General features: G+C 33.8%; 1 protein-coding gene across 21 annotated transcripts in view; it reads left to right on the forward strand.

The window, feature by feature from the left end:
• Nucleotides 1-20,000, forward strand: part of FOXP2 (forkhead box P2) — a 604,165-nt gene that overhangs the window by 575,267 nt on the left and 8,898 nt on the right. For all 21 annotated transcript variants that reach the window (XM_063813769.1, XM_063813772.1, XM_054687043.2 and 18 more), the window contains one exon: nucleotides 1-135. This exon is cut by the window's left edge and continues 29 nt beyond it. In XM_063813769.1, coding sequence (XP_063669839.1) covers nucleotides 1-135 — 135 coding nt within the window. The remainder of the gene's footprint in view (nucleotides 136-20,000) is intronic.

The following is a 20,000-nucleotide window of genomic DNA, read 5'->3' on the forward strand; positions in this document are numbered from 1 at the left end:
GCTAAGTAATCCTGGACTGATAAATAATGCATCCAGTGGCCTACTGCAGGCCGTCCACGAAGACCTCAATGGTTCTCTGGATCACATCGACAGCAATGGAAACAGTAGTCCGGGCTGCTCACCTCAGCCGCACATGTAAGTGTGGTTAACAGACTCTCTAAAGGGAAGAATCTACATTAATATGCTTCTTAAATTTAGAATTTTTCTTAAGTTTTTACTGTTGTATAAGTTGAAAATACAAATTTAAGTGGAGTTAAATTATACCACGTTCATAATATGACAAAGTTTATCAAAATCGGTTTTAATACATATTTTAGATGATCTCAAATGCCATATCATTATTGTTCCAGCAGTCCTCTACAGATTCCTAGTACTACTAACGTTCTCTTGGGCATAAAGCAGTGTCTAAGATGAATCTACATCTTATGGGTCATTATCACAGGTTGGTTTGTATGGTGCAATAAGAATATTCATGATGGAATAAGTTGTTATAATTTTTACTACTATTACAGGTCTCTAAACCATTTATGAACTGTAGTCAAGATATTGCCCGTTTTTATAAACCATAAAATGCAAAGTTTAACTGTTACCCACAGTTTACATAGAAGCTAGTAAAGTGTAACTTTTTGCCTGTCTTATAAATCAGTGTAATTATATATTCAACTTTAATTACTGGTGCGTCTGTATTGGCAAGGTTTATATGTTATATTTTATGCAAGACTACGATTCCTATTAATATTTAGCAGCTAACTATATCATTAATTACTCTAAAATCTTTCCCCTACCATCTTTTTAATGGAGCTGAGAGAGTAGAAGTATTAAAAATTGATGTATTGTGGATTTCAGAAATGTGTATGACACTTTAAAAAATGCCTGACTTTTTTCAATAGTGTCAAGCATATTAGTGTCTTGTTTACTAAAATGTATTGACCGTGGTAGAACTCAGAATTCAGAGGAAAAAAATTTGAATCTGAATAATGAAGTGTGTACACCATTTAGCTGTCAGGTTGAGTTGTAACTCATGTCTATACTTCCTAGAATTAAACATCACATACTTCTAATTACAAGTTATTGAGGTAAGATTAGTCCTTTCTCATATTTTTATATTGTCTTCCTTTATTTTTCCATTCAATATCTAGTAAAAGGTCTGAAAGAGAAATATACTCTTTATATGTACCCATTTTCACTTGACCTTTCACAGGGTATTATTTTTGTTGTCTTTTTAAACATTTTATTCTGTTTGACATATTAATGTCTTTAAGATCATATGTCTAATTGCTTTATAGCACTTTTACTCTATCACCTTTGCAAAAAAACACACTGTGAACATTAATGTGTTTTATCAGGTTCCGAACCATTACTTCTTCAAAATGGAAAAATTTGTCTTTTTGAAGTGTCTTTAGATGTATTAAATAATACAAAAGAAGTAATAAAACTCGAAGTAGAAAGAACATGGATATATGCTCGAGAGTAGCAGTATTCTAAAACAAGGAAAGTGAGCAATCAGACAAAAGTTTTTATATCCCTGCTTTATCCTATCAGCCATGCAGTGGGTAGCTTGCGGCCTTTTACTTTCAGCAGTTCTCCTGAGTATGCTAATGCTCACTCCCTGTATAAAATGCTAAAACAATAAAACTTTAAAGAGCAAACAAAAGTTAGATCCTGTTTTCTGCTTAAAAAAAGACCTATTTCAGAGAAATAAAAGATGTTCCTAATAAAAGTGTTTAAGCTGTTGGTGCAACTCCCTGTGCTCATATGCAGTATACAGTGGTTGTTATAAACTACCTATAGAGGATATGTAAACACTTATTTTTTAAATGTAATTGTCTGGTGCTAAAAATATTAAAATAAAAAATTAATGATTAATGAAATAGTTTATTAAACATTATATTTCAGAACCTGAAATAATAATTGGGCTAAATTGTAGCATTGTTAGATGGGTATTGGTTTTCATTTGGCAATTGCTACTTCAGATTTTTCATTTTATTATTAAAGTTTATGAAATATTTCAGAGAAATATTAGTATGTATTAGATAACACCTAAAAATTATACACATAATGTCCAGTATATTGCTGCTATGGGTTTATAAAGTTAAAATGTTCATAGTTAATATATAACACATTTTATGCTTATATGAATTAGTGCATGTGAAAAATACTTATGTTTATTTTCCATAGATAAAAGGAAAGCTTGTTGAAAATAGATTTCAGAAAAAATTTAAAAAAGGGGTGTAAATTGTCCCTTTTTCTAAGTTAAATCAATTGTAATCAAAATTTTAATTATCTTGCAGAATATTGAGTCAATATCCATTCTTAAATCTGTTTCTGCTGCTGTCATTAGGTTTTTGCATAATAGATGTCAAATATTTATGAAATATTTCAGTATTCTCTATCTTCACCTTTATAAAGTTCTAAGATGCTTGTACTTAAACCATGTTATGTATTTTATTAGGCAAAGGAAGAAATATTGATATAATTCTCTCAGTCAAAATTTGGTTGTATATAATTGAATGCATTTCAAAATACTTTGGAAATTAAACAGAAGTGAAATAATTTTTATAAGACATTTACATAGCATACTTATATCTCCTAAAATGAAGTCATGTTACTTGTTGTTTTAGAGGGGGGTAGTTGTGCTGATGCAATTGTAAACAAGAGGAAATAGGGCCTAGTGGTATCAGAACATAGATTGTAATGCCAGAGTGTCAGGGTTCCAATTCCAGATTCAATAGTTAATAGCCAAGTGGGATTGAGCACGTTACTTAACATTTCTTTCCTCAGCTTTCTCAGCTGAAAATGAGGTAAGTAATAATATAATGCTTCTTATTTCATAAGATTCTTGCAAAGAAATGAGTGTCTGGAACATAATAATTGCTCCTTGTGTCTCTCATAGTGCTGTGTAAATAGGTACTGATTTATATTACTTCCTGTAATACCTCACTGTTACTAAAAATGAGTCTATAAACAATATGAAAATATTTTTGTATTTTGCATTTTAAGGCACTCTGTAAGTTTGTGGTTAGTCATTGACAATCCATTTTCTTCTCCTTCTTTCTTCTCTTATAATTCATAAAGTAAGCAGATCCATAAAACTGAAACAACATGAGGCCGGGCATGGTGGCTTATGCCAGTAATCCCAGCATTTTGGGAGGGGAGGGCAGGAGGATTGCTTGAGGCCAGGAGTTCAAGACCAGCCTGGACAACATAGTGAGACCCTGTATCTACAAAAATAGCTTTAAAAATTATTTGGGTGTGGTGTGTGCCTGTATACAGTCCTAGCTACTCAGGAGGCTCAGGCAGGAGGAAAGCTTGAGCCTAGGGATTTCGAGGTTACAGTAAGCTATGATCATGCCATGGAACTCCAGCCTGCACCACAGAGTGAGACTCTATCTGTCTCTAAAAATAAAAAGTGAAACAATATGACACAAGGATTTATTATAGGTAGCCCATTACCTATATTTAGGTGTCTGAAGTTACCTAGTTATCTGAAGTTTTAGGCAATGAACAACTCAAATAGAACAACACCAACCCAGAATCAGGGACATATCATATATGTCTTGAAAACATTCAGTATTAGTTTTGAAAGGAATTTAGAATATATAAGGGAATACAGAATTTAGAATATAGGAAGTGGGACCAGACTGCTGAGTGACTTAAATATCAAGCCATGGTGTTTGTTTCAGTCAGTATACAGCTTGTTACTGTTATCAGCTTGACTTTGACACGATCAGAGCTATGCATTAGAAACAGTAATCTAAAAGTGTACTGAATGAACCATGACTTAATGAAACTCATGCATAGGAGGATATTCTGAAATTGGGAGAGACTGGAAGCAGAAAATTAATTCTTGCAGTATGTAATATCTAACATAAGTACAAGACTAGGAGTGGAGAGCAAAGAATCCGTATAAGAAGTGCTGTGAAAAGAAATACTGGAACAAGACAACCAATTGAATGCTAGGGACAAAGACGAAAATTGGGAAAATTCATAGCCACTTTAAAAGTCTGCAAAGAGAAATAGAGGACACAAGAAGCAGGTTCAAAAGGGAAGATGAAGAATTCAGCATTTTACTTGGGGAATCTAAGAACCTAAATATCATTAGATTCAGGAGAAAACACTGATGATTTTTTTGATTAGTCTTTTAATTCAACTCCATTACAGTAAAATTCTACATGGTAGAATATGAATATATACCTGAGGTTGATAGAGAAGATGTTTTTTGAAGCATTAGAAGAGTGAAATAGATATGGTCTGGTGCTTCTTATAAATTGTGGAGAACAAGAGATGCCAAATTATCATTTATATTCCATACTCCATATTTTAACCCTTTTCTTCCACTCCAGTTTTCGCTTTATTCAGTGTCCTGAATAAAGGCCTCTTCCAAATTAATGCATTTATTTCGCTCACACTATTTGAATTTCTGCCCTTTCCCTTTTCTGGTTCCCCTCTACTCTCTTACCTAAATTCTACCTTTCCTTACAGGACTAGTCCTATTTTTTTCCAAGAGGCTTTCCCAAGGAATTTTACTATCAGGACCATGCACTCTGCTCCACACTTCTAAAGAACTTGCTTCTTATACCAGTATTTTGGACTAATACTTTGTGTACATGTGTGAGTGTGTGTGCACACACACATGCACATGTGTTTATGCATACATCTGTGTTCATTTTGCAGATATCCCTACCTTAATGACAAGTCCCTTAAAGACAGATTATGTTTTAGACAAATTATAGTATAAGAAACCCCTATCACATTCTACTACGTCAAGTAAGCATTCAGTAAAAGTATGATACTGATTATGAAGAATCAAATTGGAGATTACAGTTAATTAGAAATGGTTTGACTTCACAAAGTCATACTTACAAGAGTATAAAATCCAGGGTTCTCCTAGAATCTTGAAGAAGGAGAACAAAAGAGATTTTAGGAAGAACAGATGAGTAAATATAATGTTCATTTTTATGTGGGAGCTAAGAAAATTTTCTAAATATTGGTAGACTATACTTTTTAAGTTCTATTTTTAGTTTTAATTAATTAATATGTATTTTATAACCATTCCAATTTATGTGAGTAAAAAGTGGCTTTCCACTTTGAGTAGAATGAGGTCCCTTCACCTCATTCATGATTATCACCTCAGACCTTGTTAAATTTTATTTACATTGTTGAAAGATTGAAAACAATTATCAAAATTTAGGCAATATAAATCAGATGAATGTTTAAGGGGATTTCAGCAAAAAGTAGGAAAAGTTAAAGCCAGGCGACATTGTATAGATTCTACACAATAATTTTTTGAAACTTCTTTGACTGTTTTGACTCAACTACTTGTTGATTCAAAGCAAGTACTTGACTTTTAAAACATTTTTATTTTCTATTGCTGTTCAAAGAGTCCTAGAACCATCCATGGTATGAATAAAGGAAAACGATACTTTAAGTGTCCGAGCTGAGTATCATTACAATTTATAATATTGTTCCCTTATGCACCTGAATGTCAATATTCCCTTTTTCAGAGTTACATAGAATATGAATTAAAAATGACTAGCTTCCTATTTTATATAGACATTTACCTCTAGAAATGTTTAAAAGGTTAGGATTGATGCTGTCTTTAAGCTGAAATAATTTGAACTTACTGTCTTCTCTCATGTGTTGGACTTAAGTGAATGACAAGAGAAGAAAACATGTAGACTAGACCTGGAAGATGAACGCATACTGATACAATCAATCCATTTCCTGTCTACTTCCCAACCTAAGGCAAGAAGTGGAATTTAATGATGTACCCACCATGTTTAGTTCTACTCAGTTGTTTCTTTTTGTATTAAGTAATTGTTTCTCCTCATTCTCAATAAGTTGGTTCAGATTTGCTGTTCTTCCTCGTATAAAATGTTAAATGAGATTCCCATTTTTATATTTTCAAATGTTGTGTCTAGAGATCAAAATAAATATTCTTCCCTAGCTGGTTTTGTATTGAGTGCTTTACTCACAAAGCCTCCCATTGTCATGTCATTCCCCTTTCTGATTATTAGAGTCTCCTACTGTTGAGTTTTCAGATCCTTTCTTATATGTCATTCGTGACTCCTCTTAGCCTCTATGTCATTTCAAAGTTTTGCTTGCTAAATATTCTATATTCGTTGTAGGTGATTATTATTTTCTCCTGTTAGTAAAGCAATTATCTGAAGCTTGAAAGTTAAAAATCTTTTATATAGAATGTTAATATATTGGATATAATATAAGAAAATTAATTTATTGTGTCCTTAGAAGGCAAACCCTTAGGAGAAGAAAATAAAAGGCTGAGGTGTCATATAAAAGGAGTAATGTAGTATTATTTCAGAATTGCAATAGAGATCATAAGATTTTTTTAAAATTTGCACGTCAAATACCTATTCAACATGCTCCAAAACTTTGTATACATCACATACCCCAGTCATCTTTACGACATCCTCTTCTTCTTCATAACCTCAGTTGTTAAATCATTTCAATATTATACTTTGGCCTCTCCTGTTGATAATATTTTGCCCCATAGATAGCTAAAAGGTGCTCCTAGACCCCCACTGGATTAAACAGTATTGAAAATCTAAACTTTGAATTGTCATAAAACATAATGAAAATATAAGTATATAATATTACATTTCTTCCTTCTATTCTCTTTGGCTGCCTTAAAATTTAAATTGCTATTTGTAGGCACATGTAGAATTTGCTGGCCCTACATCTTTGGTTGCTGATATTTTATATAAAATCCCTACAGATCTTAGATCTCTCTGTGGACAAAAGCATTTGAAATTGGAGTGGCTCTGTATTTCAGAGGAAAGCAGTTGGAAGTGACTGACAACTTGAGCAAATGGAATGCTCTTTCTCATTGTTTTCATTCCTGTTAAGCCTGTACTATTTTTGCTGATGTTTTGGATCATTATGTTGCATTGCAAAACTCTAAACATGAAAGCTTTTTTTTGCCTCACATATGTTTTCATAGATTTTTTAATTAACAATTTTTCAGTCAACTTTATTTTTTTCTAACATTTCTGGTCCTCTTACAATTTTTCTTCTGATTTAATTCCATTTTTATTTAATCTCTAAACTTTTTGATTAACTTTGCTAGTTAGCTTTGAGATCTCTTTCCAAAGTGATTGTACGGAACTTATGATTATGCCAGCTCTTTATCATCTCATCTTTTTTTTTAAGTGCTACAAGTGTGGATCAGTAGCTGCTGTTCTTTTTTACATTATTCCAGTCCCCATATGTGGCACTTACAACTCATTCCAGTTCCTCTTAATAAAAAGATCCTCCCAGAGATACAGTGCCTTTAGCTAAAAAGTGTTATATCCCCACCGTGCCAATTGTGGAAATTTGTGGGTTCCTATAGGGTTTTGAAGGATTTTTATAGAACTATACAGATGATATCTGACATCCGTGGTGTGAATTCCCACAATTTAGGCAAAGTGTGTCAGAAAACTTTTAGCTGACAGTATTGTAGCTTACTGCTTCTGTTTTATATCTAAAGAAGGTACTTTGTTAGAAGATACAACTTCATTTGCACTAACACTAGTTGAGCCTTAAAAATTTCTTTTCTCTAATGGTCAAAAAATGATTACTGAATTGTTAAAGAAGGAATAATGCTTCAATATTAACTTTTTCCTACTTTCAGTACCAGGGGAAAAAAAATGAAGATCTTATGTACTGCTATGGTATTTTAATTACAGCTTTCAACGTAGGACTTGGGAAGTGGATATATGTTGGTGACCAGAGGCATTTAATACATAAAGAGACTTACATAAAGTCAACTGTTATTTCAGAATATTCCTTTATGTGAAGGTAATTTACATGATAAGAAATTATGTCTTAATGTATGTTAAAATTATGTGCATTTTGACTGCTCTGGCAGAATTTAAAATTTACTACTCACAGAAGTAACATGTTATACTTGAATATTTCAACACCAAGAAACACAGGGTTACTACATTCCATAGCCAGTTTCTATCGTTAGAATAGCATTAAATAATTTATATAAGCAACAGATGATCAAATCATTTCACATAACTACTGAAAACTAACATTGTTTAGTTTGTTCAACATTATCTTCGTTTTGAAGACAAAATGGAGTAAAATCAGCAAGACATTTAAAAGGTAGGAGGACAAGTCACCATTGATCACACAATGTTATCTTACTATAAAAAAAGTATATTTGCAACATTAAATCTGAGGTTCCTTTTGTTAATTAGCAAGTCAAAGAAAGGACATGGTGCACTAGATTTAGAATAAAAAGTACATATTGTTGGCCGGGTGCAATGGCTCATGCCTGTAATCCCAGCACTTTGGGAGGCCGAGGTGGGCAGATCACCTGAGGTCAGGAGTTTGAGACCAGCCTGGCCAATGTGGCAAAACCCCGTCTCTACTAAAAATACAAAAATTAGCTGGGCACGGTGGTGGGGGCCTGTAATCCCAGCTACTTGGGAGGCTGAGGCAGGAGAATCGCTTGAACCCAGGTGGCAGAAGTTGCAGTGAGCTGAGATCATGCTGCTGTGCTCCAGCCAATGTGACAGAGAGAGACTCCATCTCAAAAAAAGTACATATTACTTTTACTCCTTATTCCATCTAATGTTTAGAACTAATAGAGTATATAACTAAGCAAAACTCAACTCAGGAGAAAGCCAGAGTTTGAGTCAGTTCTGTGGTTTAATTTGAGCAAAGGAATAGTGTCAGCAAAGCAGTCAGTCTCAGAAATTAGGCAGACTTAGTGACATGAGCAATATGTAGTCCAGGTGGAAAGTAGCCTCTGTAAAGGTATTCCAAGAGACAGCTTCACCAGGAGCCAGCAGCGGATGGGTAACAACTCCAATAGGGCAGTTTGGTAATAGGAAATAGATAACAGTTGAGAAAAAATGGGTAAGCCACATCCGAAAGAGCGGCCACAGCAGTAGGGCTCAACTACAGGACTTTGAGGTCAAGATCTTCAAGGAGCCAGAATGCAAGTTAACAAATGTAATTACAGATAAACTGGAACATACACCCCGTATACTCATATTACCTATCTGAATTTTGACCGAAACTTGGTCCAACAAATAAGGCAATAATACAATTTTTGGATTAATGATTCAAAGGAGAATTGGAGCAGCAGCAAGACTGACTTAAAGGCGAAGTGTCAAGATGTGATTTAGACTTGATTTGTCTGGCCAACAGATTAGAACTATAAGGGTCCTTAGATCCACAGCTGAATGTTTATTGATAGTTTTCGTTTATGAGACACAAATTGGAATGGTACCAATTGTATCTCAGTGGCCAACTAATTTGCTTCTGAGATTGGGCACAATATATTTGTACTTATCAATGATGAAAGTAATTACATCTATATTTTCATTTTATTATAGCTGTTTTGGTCACAACTATCACTTTTATAAAGTCAAATAGAGTGATAAATCCTGAAGAATTTCATTGTGTTTTTTAAAAATTGACTCTACAGCAAAACTATCTGAAATCATTTGGGAGTGAGCCTAAATCATGTAAAATCTAGTTCCTTTAAACAATATTGCATAAATTTAAATACATTTCAATATAATGTTGAAGGTAAGAGCAGGAAATTCTAGAGAAATGTTGATATACATATATATGCATGCAGTTTATAAAATTATGTTTCACTGACCTTTACCCACCTTTTTGTTGTTTCTTTGGACTGATACTTTTTTTTTCTTTTTTTTTTTTGAGATGGAGTTTTGCTCTTGTTGCCCAGGCTGGAGTGCATTGGCACGATCTCAGCTCAATGCAACCTCTGCCTCGCAGGTTCAAGCAATTCTCCTGTCTCAGCCTTCTGAGTAGCTGGGATTACAGGTGCCTGCCACTACACCCAACTAATTTTTTTATATTTTTAGTAGAGACGGGGTTTCACCATGTTGGCCAGGCTGGTCTCGAACTGCTGGCCTCAGGTGATCCACCCGCCTCCACCTCCCAAAGTGCTGGGATTACAGGCATGAGCCACTGCACCTGGCTGGACTGATACTGACTTTAAATGGAACTTTATAACTCCACCATGGAATCAGATCTCTTGAGTTGTAAGATATAATTATAAACTGTCATCACAATTTCTGAAAATAATATTCCTTTGCCATCAATGCTAAGTGGCTGCAGTTTTTAGAAAATAGACTAAGGGAGGATAACATTTTTATCCTGGCTTATGATGAAAATTAAAATTTATTTTGATATTTATCATTAGCCAGGGAGAAAAGGTGTGGGAAATTTAGTAGGGCATTTTCTACTTATATCCTGGATAAAGGAAACTATACAGTTAATATGGAACGCAGAATCATTTGTTCACTCCAATTTTTGAATCCCCTTTTCATAATTGCACATTTCTTTAAGAAGGAATATTTTCATTTTCATCAAGGGATAAGGAGGGGGATTATTTCTGTAGAACTGAAGGGATAGTCTGAGTACTGTCCTACTGGCAGCTACTACATGCAAACTCATTCAAATAAAAACAAAGATCAATTCATTTAACACTAGAATTTTTATGTCAAATGTTATTTTAATTTACCAAAGAGAAAATCTTGAAAGATAAGAAATGGGAATAAAGAACTACATAAGTAATAACTCTGTTGTATAATTTCTTAGCTGATAAAAGTTAAGAACATCTTTTTTCATTTCTAGTAGTTTTAATTGGACATCTTTCTTATTCAGTCCTATAAATAAGAGAGCTAAATACTTTTCTAAAATATATTTAAATTTAGAATGTAAAAATCTAAATTTCTGTGGAGAAAGCCTGGTTTATCCTTTCCAAAGAATAAAATCTTAAGTAGAATGAAATAAACAATTTATTTATGACTGTATAATTAACTTTAATTACTCACATTTAATTATGTTATCCTTAGATCAGCTCTCATTTTTAAAACTATTAATATGATTTCTGTTAAAAGTGAACTTTTCTACTTAAAACTTTAATGTCACTTATTAGCTTTTTTCTGTGATATGTTAAATAAACTAAAACATTTCCCAAGTGGAGAAACAAAATATTACTCTAAAAGTTACATAGGCTTAAGAAATGAATTGTGTATCATTTCAACCTGGCTTCACACAAATGGAGATAACTAAACTTGTCGTTTTCATGCATCTACCATCAAATTCCAAAAATAATTATGTAATTTCCTTTATATATACTAGAAAGAAATGAGTAAAATTGAATTTCCATAATTTCCATTTTTATATAAGCTTCCTAAATGAGCATCAGTTATTTTACCAGTTTTCCTGTGAAACTTTGTCTTTGAAAAAAAAATACTTTTTTTTGTATGTTCTGTTTGACAAGATTATATTTTCCAATATGTCAGTCAATACAGGTTAGCTACTCAAAAGTAACAAACGAAAACAAAAGTTAAGCTCAGGAAAAGACATTTAAATAATCCTGTGCTTATATTTTGAATTCATTTTACATCTTGAAAACAGCAATGTGATAGAGTAAGAATGAGGGTTTTGCCATTGGCAAATTGGAACTAATTTGAATGAAAATTTATTCAATCACGTATGAAATTGATAAAGTGCTAATCATGTATTTATTTTGAATGCTTAGATACAAAGAGTTATCATCATTAATTCAATAATCTTGTGCCAAGTACTGAAGATTGTAGATGGTTAAAAGGAAATCTCATCTTTTTACAGCATTTTTTTAATCTAGAAGGTTTTGATGCTATTTTGAGAAGTAGTAAAAATCTGTGCATATCAATGGGGAACATATGACTATAGAAATACTCAGTCTATTTTGATATTTTTAAATGTCATTAATTAACAGTTAGGACATAACAGTATATAAGAGGCAAAGAAGAATTCATAGGATTATACACATTTTCTTTATTTTATTTTATTATTATTATTATTATTTTTTGAGACGGAGTCCCGCTGTGTAGCCGAGGCTGGAGTGCGGTGGTGCAGTCTCAGCTCAATGCAAGCTCCGCCTCCCCGGTTCAGGCGATTCTCTTGCCTCAGCCTCCTGAGTAGCTGGGACTACAGATATACACCACCAGGCCCGGCTATTTTTTTTTTTTTTTTTTTTTTTTTGTATTTTTAGTAGAGACAGGGTTTCTTCTTGTTGGCCAGTCTGGTCTCGAACTCCTGACCTCAGGTGATCCACCCGCCTCGGCCTCCCAAAGTGCTGGGATTATAGGTGTGAGCCACTGTAACTGGCCTAAAACGTTTTCTATCGGAGCTAGTTAATGTATTCCACGTAAGTTAAAGGTATCCAAATTAAATTAAGTAGAAGTAAGGATCAAGACACTTTAAAATAAAGGATTTGAACAAGTCTATATTGAATGGGTAATAGATGCATAGTTCAAGGCCTACACGTATTTCAGTATATTTAATATGTTTCTCAAAGTACTGTATGTGTAAGTTCATTTGACAGGATAAAGATTGCTGTATTGGATGAAATAAAATCAGTTTCCATAATAAAATTGAAGCATCAGAGTCCTAACACTGTTTGTGAGGATAGCTTTTTGAGTGTTCTCTGGGGAGTAACATTTTTTAGAGTAATGATCCATGATTACTATAGAAGTATGTTATAACCTTCAGGTGTGCTAGGACAGGTGACAAGGCTAATCATATCTATAGGGTATTTTAAAAGATGTATTTCTTTTGTAAAAAGTTGGTTATTACTTTTAAAAGGTATGCTATTTGAATGTATTGGATATTTTCTCAAATAACTAGAATTATAATAAGAAAAGGTGTAAGGGAACTGCCTGCAATTAGTAAACCACATACAAACAATTTTAATCTAGTCTAAAATTTAGTCTTGCTTTATAGATGTTTGATAAAATTAACATCACATTGCTGGAAATTGCCCATATTGTAGATATGAGTCATAAATTTTAAGGTTTTATTAACAGCATTTGTTGACATTTTCATAAATGAGGTCAGGAGATTGAGACCATCCAGGCCAACATGATGAAATCCCATCTCTACTAAAAATACAAAAAATTAACCGGGCGTGGTTGCGCGCGCCTGTAGTCCCAGCTACTCAGGAGGCTGAGGCAGGAGAATCGCTTGAACCCTGGAGGCGGAGGTTGCAGTGAGCCAAGATCACGCCACTGCACTCCAGCCTGGGTGACAGAGCAAGAATCCGTCTCAAAAAACAAAACAAAACAAAAAACAAAAAAAAAAACAAACTTAAGACTTAAAATCTTTATTGTTAACTTCATGGAATTAATAAACACTACATTTCTAAGACCTGATTGAATTTACATTGTGCCAGTGAGTCTCTCATAAGTGATGACAGTATATAAATATTCTAGACATTAACATTTGCTAGTATCTAAATAAGCAAAGAAGACATGATTCTACTGTTTAACATCTATTGACTTAAATTTTGAACATCTCAGTTTAAGAGAACTTTATTCATAGTACTTTTTTATTCTAAAGAAAAATAGGAACGGTTTATAGAACCTTTGAGTTAGTCTTGAGTAAGGAGAAAATGAATAAAATTTACATTACGCTAGAATACACTGTGTGACCACAATCTAAAAGGATAAACTTTCCCTTTATAATTTGACTGTTTGCTTTAGGGTATAGGCAAGCATTAACATTACTTCTGCCGTTCATTACTGCCTTAGGTACTGGTAAATTTCACAACAAAAGCAACACATATCTTTAGGCAACAAATTTGTTTATCAGTGTATCAGTGTAGTTAGTCCTCTGTTTGTGTTTTTGGAATATAGCATTAATGAGGGTGCCTGTAAAACAGTGAGATTAAACTAATCAACTGCTACTTTGCAATGTTTTCAAGTAGAGGCTTGTGAAGTTGAATGACCCATAGATGAGTTTCATTCATTTAAATTGGATAAACATTTATTGAACACCTATTGTGTGCATCATACTCTGCTAGAAACTGTGGCAGATGATCAGTGTCTACAGAGGTAAAACTCTAATAGAGGGATAAGTACATAGGTAGTAATAGAGACCAAGTGAAGGAATGAAGAGAGTTGCAAACAAATTGTGAAGTTAACGACTGAAGCATGCATATGCACGTGGGGAATCGGAAAAGACTTCATGAAGGATGTAATTTTGAGTTAGGCTTAACGTGAAGTCAATTTTTAGGTTGAACTTTATGAAATTATTCATATTTGACTTTTTTTTCCTAAAAAATAGCCATCTTAAATATTTCAACCTAGTATTCAGCAGAGATGAGGAAAGGCAGGATAGATGTAAAGGACATGAGGAGATGAGCAAAGATGACTAAAACATGGGTTTCATTCAGAGAACAATGACTCCTTTGCCTCAGGACAGGCAGCCTGCCTGGATGGGGATACCTGTAAAATGAGATTGCCCAGGAGTTTGAGAGCCGTATCTTATAGCTCATTAATTTCCAAGCCGCTTCTATGTAGGGACATGTCTTAAAGTTTACCAATTATTTGGAGATGCTTAGCAAGACCCTCAAGGGTATATGTTACCTACTTTTAAAAAGCCCTACATGCTTTCTTTTTGGTACTTCTCTCCGGAAATAGGTGACTCTTTTTTTTTTTTTTTTTTTTTTGCTTGAGAAACTAGCAACACTTTATGCCCCTTCCTTCAATATTCAGTTTTAAAATACATTTTTTCCTTAAAATGCTATAAGAACACAGATGAAAAATTAAAAATAAATACAATGTCTGGAGACCACACATCAATGTTATTGTGGCCATTGCTGTTACTGGCACCTTAATCACAGAGAAGACTGTGGGGGAATTTGTTTTCAGAATCTTTTCATCTTCACTTTCTAATATCCAAACTTTCTGAGATTTGCTTTCATTGTTCTTGAGCAATTAAAATAACAAATACAAAGATTCATAGAGGTTGCTTGAGAGTCATGAAAATTTAAGATGTATTTTAACTATTTTATTGATTTTTAACTTTCAGTATTTTTGACAGATTTAGGCTCTTCTATCTCCTTGGTAGAGCATAAAAAGAAATATTTCATGTACATTGTAAATTTATAGAGTTCAGTGATGCGATATCAGCTCACTGCAACCTCCACCTCCCAGGCTCAAGCAATCTGCCTGCCTCAACCTCCTACATAGTTGGGATCATAGGCACCCGCCACCATGCCCGGCTAATTTTTATATTTTTAGCAGAGATGGGGTTTCACCATGTTAGCCAGGCTGGTCTCGAATTCCTGACCTCATGTGATCTGCCCACCGCGGCCTCCCAAAGTGCTGGGATTACAGGCGTGAACCACCATGCCCGGCCTACATTGTAAATTTAAAAGTAGTAAATGCAAAACCTTTTTACTCCACAATCTATAAATTCTTCACTTCTTTCCACCATTTCTAATCCTACCACCTTAGTGGTCTGACCATCATTAACTTATTACATTGTTTTAGTAAGTTCCCATTTGGTAACTCTACCTGCAGTGTCCTACACTAAGCCTATATTTTGCAAATTCATCTTCATAAAACTCTTCTACCTTTTCATTATCCTGCTCAAAAACCATCAATAGCCTTTGAGCAGAGATTAAATTTAAACATCATGAAATGCAACTCAAAGGCCTTCTCGTCATCTGACCTCATTCTGCTATTCTAACACACACACAAACACACACATTATCACCAGCCCTCCTTCCCCCATGCACTCTCAGGGTTCCCATAACATGTCTATGATTCTCCATTTTCCCTATTTCTACTTGGAATGTCCTCTCTCTCATCTCTGCATAATAAAAATTTTCACCTATTACAAAGCCTACGTGAAGCTACACCACTCTCCTTCATAGAACATTCACTGATTGAATTGTCAGAATTTATCTGCCCTTTTATAATACTTTACCTACTGTGGCATCGATCACATTCTGCCTTGTGTTAAAGTTACTTGTATATATGTCTTACCTCCTCATTAGACTGAAAACTTGATGATAACAGGAACCATTGTCCATGCAGCCCCTATCCCAGAAGTTTACACACAATGTCTATTGACTGGATTTTTTTTTTTCCACTTCTAACAAGAAGTAACTTTTATCCTCCTAGAGGTACTTCAATTTCAGTTACTGACTTTGTACCTCTGTCAGGGAATAATAACAAACTTTATATCTCTCCATTACTCAATACTTCTTTTCCTCCAGTTGTCTAAAGAAGTTCCAAATATGTTTCTAAATCTCACATATGTAAATTAAATTAAATTAGGAGCTGGCTATGCCTTTTTAAAGCAAGAAACATAAATTGGTGTTTTTTTGTAGTAAGGAAAAGGTTGTGTACTGAAAGGATCAATTAAATTTGAAGTCTTCTATTTCATGGATAGAACAATTTTTAAAGCATTTGCAATGAATTCCTGGATTCTGGTTTGCAGAAATATTCATTATTTGCCAAATGGGTAATTTGCACTAAAACCAAAGTTGATGTTACTTTAGTGCCCCCTTAAAGGAATGTGATGTTTTATCAGGCTTAGAAAAACTGCTACCGAAATAGACATAAGTCCCTTCTATCTGTGACCTTCTATGGCAAAGGTTTGTACTCTTTAATCTGTAACAATACAAGTACTTGGCATATTTTAGGTGCCCAGTAAATAAATGAATCACTGGAAAGACTATACCCCTTACACTCCTGCCTTAAGCTATGTTAAAAATTTACTGGGAGGCTGAGGCAGGAGAATCACTTGAACCTGGGAAGGCGGAGGTTGCAGTGAGCCGAGATCGTGCCACTGCACTCCAGCCTGGGCAACAAGAGCAAGACTCCATCTCAAAAAAAAAAAAAAAAAAAAAAAAAGTTGAAGAAAGTAGTGCATAAATTTCAAAAGAAAGTAGTGCATAAATTTCAAAACAGTTGGGGGAAAATGGCATAATGAATGTCTGAACCATCTAGAGGAGATCTTCAGATCCAGAAAGGGGATTTTATCACTAGGATAGTCAAGAATTTCTTTCTTAATTCCATCTGAACTTGCTCTTACTTTACTGTCTTTAATGAATTATATTAAGAATACAAAATACCGTTAGAACATTGGCATTCTGCTTAGAGGCAGGTAAGTTTTCCAATGGTTAACTCCTATATCACTTAATTGCTACTTTTCTTAGGACACTTAGGGCTGGCAATCTTGTACATTTATTCTTCTTATACTAGACTACAAGTTCTTTGATAGATATTAAAAGCCTCACTGTGCCTTATATATAGAAGATACTCGATAAATTTTTGTTAAATTAGTGATTGGCAATAGGAGATAATGTTAATATGTTATTGGCTTGTCCTGTCAAAGTGAGATTGATGCTCTTTACGTCATTATAGATACAGGGGACTTGACTCAATCCACAGCATAAAGGAATTCCTGGAGGAAAATTTTACTTTCTAACAGGCTTATATATATTGCTACATCTCTTAAAATTTTCATTATTTAGTCATATTAACTTAATCTATTTAGATTTTTCTAGCTATATGTATATTATCAGAACTTCATAAGCCCCAACGTGCGTAGCAAATGTGATGCAGGCCTGGATCAATGCATGTGTGTTAATGATTTTAATGACAAGCTAATGATGAGGCCTGTGATGGATGACTGAGGAGAATAAATGTAGGAGCACTATGTACAGAGCATTTCAAAGATGGCTCCTCTACTTTGAAATTTACTTTCTTCTATTGATCTGAAAGTGATCTGAGACATAACCTGGTCATTTAGCTTAGTATTTTAGTGACCCAGAATTTGTTGGTAAATAATTTTTTGAAATAACTATAGCAATACGTTGTGTTGTTTTATTTCCTTTTATTACCTTAAATATACTCTAAAGGAAATGTGACTAGTCATTAATAACTCTAATGCCAGGCATCTGATATGTGAGGCACATAATCTTTGTTTCATGACTTTTTTGATACAGTAATAAAAATCTCACTTTAGGAAGAGGTACTGAAATACTTTTAGAGCTAACGAAGCTCATACAATGTTAAAAAATTAACTTCTGTATTTATACCACACTTTCTTCCAAAAAAGGTTATAAGGTTATTATATATTATGACTGTGTTCAGTGTTTATTGATCACTTATGATCCAGGCACTATTTCAAGTGTTTTACATATATGCAAAATAATTTGACCCTTATAACGAGTGTATAAGGTAGTCACTGTTTTCCTTGCTTTATGGGTAAAGAAATGGAGATACAGAGAGGTTAAGTAGCTTTTCCAAGGTTGCATAGCTAGGAAGTAAAGGAGCCAGGTTTCAAACCCAAGTATTTTATCCTCAAAGCCCACTATATTCTTAACCACTTAATCACTGCTGCGTGACTAAAGATTATAAATGAGGTGCCTAAACTATTCAGTATTACTTTATACCACACTTAGAAGTTAATCAAAATACTAAATACATAAAATGTATCACGGTAAATTATTTTCTTATAATTAAAAACCTGTAGATAATTCTACATGGAAAGAGGATTCATAATGAAGAATTGGTGAGCACAGAAGAGAGTTTCTTTAAAGGGATTCTTTTATTTTATTTGAATTGTCAGGGATGTTTCTATGTTGGAAAGAAGCATTTTTTGTAGAAGAAAACCTAATTATCCTATGGTAGTGTAACACATGGCACCTTGAAGAATTTGCAAAAATGAACACCACAGAAATATCCACTTTTTCTTTTGGAAATAAATTTAATGGCTCTCATATCCTATAATGGGGCAAAAAGAGAAAAAAATTGCCAATGGTCACAAGAAGAGACTAATTCTCTATTCATCCTGCAACCCACAAAAGGCATGTGACTTCATTGTGTTCCATTTCTTTTGAGTTGGCATATAACTTGACAAGTGAAAACATGGAGCACTTTGAGATCCAAAAATGAGAAACCTAATATAAATAGAGATAATTATAATAGAAATTTTATTTTTATTGAAAAGTATTCCACCAATTTATAGGCATAGGTACTGTAACTTTCAAGCAATTTTATTTTCTGGAATGTTGAAACTTCTCTTGCTACTTTTTATTTCTTTCTCTGATATTATATTGATGGCAAATAGATCTTTTAAAAATTGAGCATTAATAATTATTGACTTTAGTTTGCTTTATTTTAGGAAATTAGCAGCCTAACATTGTAGCCATTGGGGAAAATTTTATGTACAGCTTTTCCAGCTCTGATATCTTTTTCACTAGTTCTGAATGGAAAATATTCCAAGAATACTTAATTTCGGAGAGATATCTTCTCTATTAGAATTAGTACAATGAAACTCTTAATGCTTTCATGGCACGTAACTTATTCACTCAACATGTATTTACAGTGTGCTATGTGTAATGTCTCCTAATCTGTGAAGTTCACAGTCTACTTGGCAAGATAAAGAATAGCTACCAGTAGAAAGAGTTAAGTGACAGTGCATGTGATTAAGGCAATATGGGGTAGCAGAAATAACAAGGTTCCAAGAAACTTTCTAGAGGCCAGTGTGTGTGTTTGTCTTTGCTGTGCCTGTATGCAGACACTTGGACAGTCACTCCTTTACTCATCTGTAAAATGGGAAGTCAAATAACAATAACGTTACATTAGACCCAGTTTTAGGATTCAAAGATTCTGTAGTTTTGAGCATCAGAATGACCAAAAAATGCTTCGAAGGTTCAGAGTAGATCAATGAAATGTGGACAGGTCGAAGTCTTTAGGAAGTAGACACAGTGTGAGTTGATCCTTAAGTGGTAGACAGGATGTGTGTGAATAGGCAGAACAGGGTAGAAGGATGTTCCATGTATACACGGAGAGTTGAAAGGGGAAACACAGCCTGAGTCTCCATGAAAAATGTCTTGGAGTAGGAACTGAGCACAATGTTTCTGGGATGATGTTTTGAGTCTGGAATGGAAGTTATTATTCAGAAATACTGTTGTACATAGATAGGTGGGGGTCAGATCATAGTTTATTGAGAATGGCTGAAGGGTTTTGGCTTAATCCTCTTTCAGCCTTCTGTGTCTCAGTTCAGACATATTTTTATACAGGGCAGTGGCATAATGAAATAAATAAAGTTCTTGCATATTAAAATTTTCTGAGACTACAATAGAACATACCTCTTTAGTCATTCTTTTAAAAAATTTTTCTTTATGTGCTTTTTTTAGAGACAGGGTCTTGCTT

This window comes from Pan troglodytes, chromosome 6 (genome assembly GCF_028858775.2).
Source record: "Pan troglodytes isolate AG18354 chromosome 6, NHGRI_mPanTro3-v2.0_pri, whole genome shotgun sequence".
Classification (NCBI taxonomy): Eukaryota; Metazoa; Chordata; class Mammalia; order Primates; family Hominidae; genus Pan; species Pan troglodytes.